The following is a 7500-nucleotide window of genomic DNA, read 5'->3' on the forward strand; positions in this document are numbered from 1 at the left end:
CACACACACGCTCACACACACTCTCAGAGAGAACGGAGCCTCAAGCTGCTTTCCTGCTACAACTCTTCTAGGCTCATCTCCAACACTTCAACTCTTCAAGGTAAGATTTTATTAATTTATTTTTGCTTTTTTGTTGAGTTTGTTTGAACTTTTCACCAAAAACTCTCTCCCCATCCCCTCCTACCCCAAAACAGAACTGCCTGCAACTTCAGTTTGTTTGAGTTGTGAGCAAGTGTCTAGGAATAATAAGGAGTAAGGTGGCTGAGCGGTTAGGGACTCGGGCTAGTAATCAGAAGGTTGCCGGTTCGATTCCCGGCCATTGCAAAATTACATTGTGTCCTTGGGCAAGGCACTTCACCCTACTTGCCTCAGGGGAATGTCCCTGTACTTACTGTAAGTCGCTCTGTATAAGAGTGTCTGCTAAATGACTACGAGAGAGGAGAACAAGAGAAAGAGAACCAAGAGAGAGGGGAGAATGGAACTACTGGAAGGCAGCGCCAACATTCCGAAACGTTCCTGAAGGAACCTACCCCCAAAACAACTGTCCGCAACTTCAGATTGTTTGAGTTAGGGTCAGCAAGTGTCTAGGAATAATCAAACAAGTCAGCTGCTAGAAATTAACTTCGACCACAGACCCAGACTATGTGAGTGGGAAAGCCTGTAGAGTCGACGTGAACCTTGCACCGACTACAGTGGGACACGGCTGTTTGCTCTCTCCAGTTTGTGGGTCAACAGGGTAGGGCACAGTGAAGGGATTGTAAAGAGGAGGAGAGGTGTGGGAGAGGAGGAGAGGAGAAGGGAGTTGAGTCAGAGAAAGGACAAACAGAACTGTTTCAGTTCTAGCTCAGACATATGGGAGTTCTTACAATTTGAGTTCTGGAGTCACAGTTATATAACAACTGTACCATTACACTTTACACTTTACACTTTACACACACACACACACACACACACACACACACACACACACACACACACACACACACACACATACACACACACACACACACACACTACCCAAGGTAACTAACAAGCACCTGCATCTTATTATGTCTCTCCTGTTTCTGCAATCTTAAAAGCAGGGCCTTGGTGCCAAGGACTGTACTCAGTTGTTGTTCGAGGACTCGAGGAGAGATATTCAGATCTTACGTTCCTGGAGTGTTTATTGACTGTCTCTATGTAAGGGAACCCAGACAAGGTTTCCCAGTGACAGATAAAATCTCTATACCAGAGAGGATTTTTTTCTTTTTCTTTTTCCAACCAAAAAACTTGCAAGCATAAGATGTGTAAAGAGCATTTTTGCTTTTGCAACGTTTTTTTTATTATTCCCTCAGCAAAAAAAAGGTTAACGTGCAAAAAAAAGTGCTTGTGTTTAGTGGTATCAGCATGACCAGGATGTGTCCGTTTCTTCTGACTCTGAAATGAACTGTCATTTCTTCTGAGTGTGTTGCAATATCAATATCCTGCATTAAGCAACAGTACATTTGACTGATGGACTTCCCACTTTAATATCTGACCAGGCACTTTAATCACAGTGTAAGACGATTCTGGATTTGAGCACAGAGATAATCACATGTCTGCTCTCGTCACAGCTACCAACTCAAACCCACAGCTCCACTAACATTTCTCCTCTCTGCCTCATCTTCCCAGGATGCTGTTCTGCCACTCTGTGTGTTCCTAAGTCTGGGGGCTTCTGGGTATTGTAGTCTCCAAGACAAGCAGACTGACTTTGGCCTGCGAGTGTTTGCCGAGGAGGCCTCCAGGAACCAGGGGAGAAACCTGGTCCTCTCCCCCTACGGGAGTGGCCTCCGTCCTGGGCATGGCTCAGCTGGGTGCTGCGGGCAAAATGCTGAAGAACCTGAAATCCAAGATGGGCTTCTCTCTGCAAGGTAAACTTGGAAAGTCCGTCTCACTGTCCAGCCACTCGTCCGTTCTGTCTCTCCGTTCTATCTCTCTGTTCTATCTCTCCGTTCTATCTCTTTGTTCATCCATCCATCAGTTCTCAGAATTCACTCTCTACATCCCCCTCTTCTTCATCCTCCTCCTGCCTCCTCCCCCCTCCCCACCCCTCCTCCTCCACCCCTCCTCCTCCCCCCTCCCCACCCCTCCTCCTCCCCCCTCCAACCCCTCCTCCCACCTCCCAACCCCCCCCACCCCCCCTCCTGCCCCCTCCCCACCCCTCCTCCCCCCTCCCCACCCCTCCTCCTCCCCCCTCCCCAACCCCTCCTCCCACCTCCCAACCCCCCCACCCCCCCTCCTGCCTCCTCCCCCCTCCCACCCCTCCTCCTCCACCCCTCCTTCCCCCCACCCAGAGCGGGGCATGCTGAGGCAGCAGAGGCTGCTCCAGAGGGACCTGTCCAGCGAGGAGGGCGTGGAAGTGGCCGGGCAGCGGCGTCATGGTGGAGAGGAAGATGACCCTGGAGAAGGGCTTCCGCCGCTCCCTGGGGAAAGCCTTCCAGAGCTACCCCAACCAGCTGGACTTCACCAGGCCCGACCAGGCCCTGCAGATCATCAACGCCTGGGTGGACGACCACACACCGCCGGTCAGTCATGTTTGCGGTTCGGCATGCCTCAAAAAGCACACCTCTTCTGTCTCCAACTCTGACTCCCAACAACCTGACTGACTCTTCCCTCCTCTCTCCCTCCCTCCCCCCTCCTCCAGGGCACCATCCCTGACTTCCTCCCCGCCGGCTCCCTGACGGATGAGACTCGGCTGGTCCTGCTGAACGCGCTCACACTTCCAGGGCCTGTGGAAGGTGCCCTTCGATGACAGGATGACAGAGGAGCGCCTCTTCACCTGCGCCAACGGCAGCCAGGTGCCAGTTCCCATGATGAGGCTGATCAACAAGTTCCACTATGGTAAGAGCTGGGTACCACAGTGTTACAGTAGGATAGGGTTACAGTGTATGATAGTATTAAAGGCCTATATTATAGCATTTATATTATATTGTATATACATTATCTTAATATATGTGAAAAAAGGGGTATATGAATGTTCTGTTCAGTTAAACTGGTTCAGTTCATGATGTCGGTCTAAACAGCCTAGTTCTCCCTCCCTCCCTCCCTCCCTCCCTGCCTCCCTCCCTCCCTCCCTCCCTGCCTCCCTGCCTCCCTCCCTCCCTCCCTCCCTCCCTGCCTCCCTCCCTCCCTCCCTCCCTCCCTGCCTCCCTCCCTCCCTCCCTCCCTCATCCTCCCTCCCTCCCTCCCTCCCTCCCTCTCCTCCCTCTCCTCCCTCCCTCCCTCCCTCCCTCTCCTCCCTCTCCTCCCTCTCCTCCCTCCCTCCCTCCCTCCCTCTCCTCCCTCTCCTCCCTCTCCTCCCTCCCTCCCTCTCCTCCCTCTCCTCCCTCTCCTCCCTCCCTCTCCTCCCTCCCTCTCCTCCCTCCCTCCCTCCCTCTCCTCCCTCCCTCCCTCCCTCCCTCCCTCCCTCCCTCTCCTCCCTCCCTCCCTCCCTCCCTCCCTCCCTCCCTTCCCTCTCCTCCCTCTCGTCTCCCCAGGTGAGTTTGTCACCCCCGAGGGCGTGGACTATGACGTCATCGAGGTTCCGTACGAGGGCGACTCACTGAGCATGCTCCTGCTCTCCCCCTTCGAGGCCGAGGTGCCACTGAGCGCGCTCACCGGGGAGCTGAACAGACAGCGTATGCAGCAGTGGAGAGAGGAGCTGAGGAACGTCAAACGCCAGCTGGCCCTGCCGAGGTGAGGGAGGGGGGGGAGAGGAGGGAGGAGAGAGGAGGGAGGGAGGGAGAGGAGGGAGGGAGAGAGGAGGGAGGGACAGGAGGGAGGGAGGGACAGGAGGGAGGGAGGAGAGCGAAAGGGGGGAGGGGGAGAGGAGAAGCTTGAGGAACGTCAAACGCAGCTGGCCCTGCCGAGGTGAGGGAGGGGGGGGAGAGGAGGGAGGAGAGAGGGAGGGAGAGGGGGGAGAGACAGGAGGGAGGGAGTAGAGAGAGAGGGGGGAGGGGGAGGGAGGGAGCTGAGGAACAGCAAACGCCAGCTGGCCCTGCCGAGGTGAGGGAGCGGGGGACAGGAGGGAGGGAGGAGAGAGGGGGGGGAGGAGAGGGGGGAGGGAGGGAGGGAGGAGAGAAAGAGAGAGGGGGGGGGAGGGGAGGAGAGAGAGAGGGGGGAGGTGGAGGGAGGGAAAGGGGGGGTAAACGAAGGACAAATACCGGCAGGGAGAGAGAGAGAGAGAGAGAGAGAGAGAGAGAGAGAGAGAGAGAGAGAGAGAGAGAGAGAGAGAGAGAGAGAGAGAGAGAGAGAGAGAGAGAGAGAGAGATGGAGGGTGGAATGTGTGAAGGATAAAGAACGTTTGAAAGAGAAACAGAGAGAAGGAGAGAAATAAAGGCAAAGAAATTAGTGCATAAAGTAGAGAATGAACCCCGTCTTATTTTAACAAATACTCTCTGCGTTGCCAGGTTCACAATGGACTCTGACTTAGACCTGAAGGCCACTCTCACCAGCATGGGGCTGGGGGATCTGTTCAACCTGGCAACCGCTGATTTCTCCCGTATCACCAGTGAGTACCTGCTGAACAAGCCCGTAACCTGAGACGTCTCTTGGGATGGAATGAGCTGAATACAGCTGCATGTCTGTCTCTGAGCTGTGCACATACACTGCATCATTACTATGTGATAAAGATGTTTATTGAAGTAGTCTAACCCAAGCTTACATCTCACACTCTCTCCTTTTTGTCTCTCCCTTCATCTGTCTCTCTCTGTCTTTCTGTCACTCTCCATCTCTCTCTCTCTCTATCTCTCTCCTGCAGATGAGGAAAGACTGTGCGTGTCCAAGTTCCTGCAGAAGGTCAAGCTCGAGGTGAATGAGGAAGGAACAAAAGGGTCGGCTGCCACAGGTACACACTCACACACACACACCCGCACACACACAAACACACACAAACATTCACCACACACAGACACACACACAACCACACACAGACACCCCACACACGCACTCACTCACACACGCTCTAAGGTCGATGCAAGCTCCTACACACACTTGATGTTTGACCGTATCGTCTCCCTGTCCTCCCCATCCAGCCGCCATCTTGTTCTCCCGCATGGCTGTGGAGGAGCTGACTCTGAACCGACCCTTTCTCTTCCTCATCCAGCACAAACCCACAGGTGGGTCTCTCTTTTACACACACACACACACACACACACACACACACACACACACACACACACACAAAAAGACCTTGGTTCAAATCCGGCCTTTGCCCTTTGCTGCATGTCTTCCTCTCTCTCTCTCTTTCTGTCTCTCTCTCTCTACCTTTCCTGTCACACTTCACTTCACTACACTTCACTCACACTAACCCTAACAACTGTCAACTTAAGAAAATGCCCCAAAATATATATCTTTAAAATAAGATCACCCATCTACACCACTCTGCAGTTCTTGGTCTTGCTTTGCGTCATCCAAACTGAATATTCTACTCCCTGAATTCCTCCGACAAGCGAATGTGTCTGGTTTCATGTGATTTACTCTGGTCCATCCCACTACAGGTGCTGTCCTGTTCGCCGGACAGGTCAACCAGCCACAGGAACACTAGCCGACCAATCAGAACCACCGGAACAATGACTGAGACACAATGACCAAGGACTGTCCTATCATTCCATTGGCAGGGGCTGCTGTCAATCAACTTGCTACTGAGACCGACTACAGCACACCAAAACATGACTATTCACTATGAAGATGACCTACTTAATTTACACACCTCATGTAATGGATGTCGTTCAATTGACATGAAGGGAAATTAATATAATCAGGGCTATTGCCAACTGTCACTTATTGGTAATATTATATTTGGAGATCTTGATTGTTTTGTTGAAATTTCTATTCAAATAGTTTCAAACTGTATTTTTACAATATTTATATATTTATTAAAGTTTTAATAAATGTTTTTCCAAAAAAGGCCTGTCTGTCATTTTTGTTACCTAGGAAACCAAGTTAAACTTTAATGATCTTGAATGGTCTTGAAGGTATCCAATAAATTCACAAAGCCTTAGCTCATGAATTATAATCCGAAAAGATTTAACAAAAAATCTCAGGCTTATTTATATATGACTTCTGTTCATATTTATTTGGCTCATTCTAGGCCTTTACCTCGTTTTTACCGTTTCCATGGGAACCACATGACCGTCCTGTTTGTCATGGCAACAACATCGAAATGTACCACAATCCCTCCCCCACATTTATACGATTGATTTTCGGATCATAACTCAACAATTGGCAACATTTGTTATTGTTTACAAAAGACCAACTTAGATGTTTTGAATACATAGCTCTAGATATTAGAACAAATGTGTTGGAAATACTGTACTTTTTATTAGCTGGACTCAAACGGATGCCAGTGCTGTCACAAAATGCGCAATGCGCATGTTCACCAGGAGGGAACAGCTGGACGGTGTCACCGGATTCTTTCCGTTTAGTTGAATGGCTGGCCGCTCGCTCGTGCCCTACCGAGCCGTAGTACTCGCTAAAATTGACATGGAATGTTAACGTTTGCTGTCTTCATACCTCAACGGAAAAACAAACGATTTAACTACCAGGACATAAGTACATTTTTTGCATCCGTCTTCATAAAGAGCCGACAATGGTAAGTTTGACCGGCAAATAGTTGGTTAGCATGCCAAGCTAGCCGTGCTAGCACAAGGTGTATGGTTCAGGAAGCTGGCTGGACTTGAAGGAGAGAAGGTAGATAGACACCTGAGTTAGCTTAGCCTGCTTACCTTGCGTGCTAGCGAGGCCGCGGAACACAGTTCATTAAACTTACCAATAGCAAGCGGTTACTAGCTAGCGAGGTAAGCTTAAGTTCCTATATGAGGGTGGAGAATTCGCTTTAGCTTTAGACAACCTACCTGTTTACAGTCTGTGTGCAAACAGCCTCACACAGTGAGGACTTGTGTTGGCAACGACACAGCGGTGGTTTCGACATTTCCCCTGTGTGTTGTCAGTTGGATCAGCAGTGCTAGCTAACTATAGCTAGCTTGCTAGGTCAATACGTGTCACTGCGTACAGCTGCTGTTAGTCTAGTAACACAAAATGTGAATCTGTATTAACTATAGGATAACTAATTAGCCTGCCTGTTGATTTGAGGGTTTACAATTATACTGTTTAGATTAGACTGTACTGCACGAGGCTGTCCCATAAAGGTGGCAGTACACTTAACTCAGAAGGTCAAGGTTACTAAGTAAACACATACATCAGCTATTTGGTAAAAGGTATCTCCCTAGCGCCATTTCTGAAACTATTACCTATTATATTATATTAAGGTTTAACTTTTGTAACTTTGCAAACGACTAAATCGTTCACCAAAATATCGCACCTGTTGCTAACCTGCTACTACTGAAACCTTCCTCTTAGCGTCCGTTTATGGAGCTGAAGAACTGACCCTCTCTCTCCATCCATATCTCTCTCTATCGTTCTCTCTCTCTCTCTCTCTCTCTCTCTCTCTCTCTCTCTCTCTCTCTCTCTCTCTCTCTCTCTCTCTCTCTCTCTCTCTCTCTC

At 50.2% G+C, this 7500-nt stretch overlaps 3 protein-coding genes across 3 annotated transcripts in view; all 3 read left to right on the forward strand.

Annotated features, from left to right (window-relative positions):
* snapc2 (small nuclear RNA activating complex, polypeptide 2) overlaps positions 1 to 7500 on the forward strand; it is a 184729-nt gene that overhangs the window by 92780 nt on the left and 84449 nt on the right.
* On the forward strand, positions 1387 to 5895 carry serpine1 (serpin peptidase inhibitor, clade E (nexin, plasminogen activator inhibitor type 1), member 1). Its single transcript, XM_062449932.1, is given in 12 exon segments — positions 1387 to 1397; positions 1593 to 1797; positions 1799 to 1889; positions 2313 to 2383; positions 2385 to 2543; positions 2663 to 2734; positions 2736 to 2859; positions 3495 to 3693; positions 4407 to 4507; positions 4757 to 4843; positions 5031 to 5114; positions 5496 to 5895. Coding segments are annotated over 12 exon segments (1251 nt in total). The 3' UTR covers positions 5543 to 5895.
* ap1s1 (adaptor related protein complex 1 subunit sigma 1) overlaps positions 6398 to 7500 on the forward strand; it is a 7195-nt gene continuing 6092 nt past the window's right edge. Inside the window, exon 1 of the mRNA XM_062449339.1 lies at positions 6398 to 6589. Within this exon, the coding sequence (XP_062305323.1) occupies positions 6587 to 6589 (3 nt within the window). The 5' untranslated portion in view covers positions 6398 to 6586. The remainder of the gene's footprint in view (positions 6590 to 7500) is intronic.

The sequence above is a fragment of the Osmerus eperlanus genome, chromosome 23 (genome assembly GCF_963692335.1).
Source record: "Osmerus eperlanus chromosome 23, fOsmEpe2.1, whole genome shotgun sequence".
Taxonomy (NCBI): Eukaryota; Metazoa; Chordata; class Actinopteri; order Osmeriformes; family Osmeridae; genus Osmerus; species Osmerus eperlanus.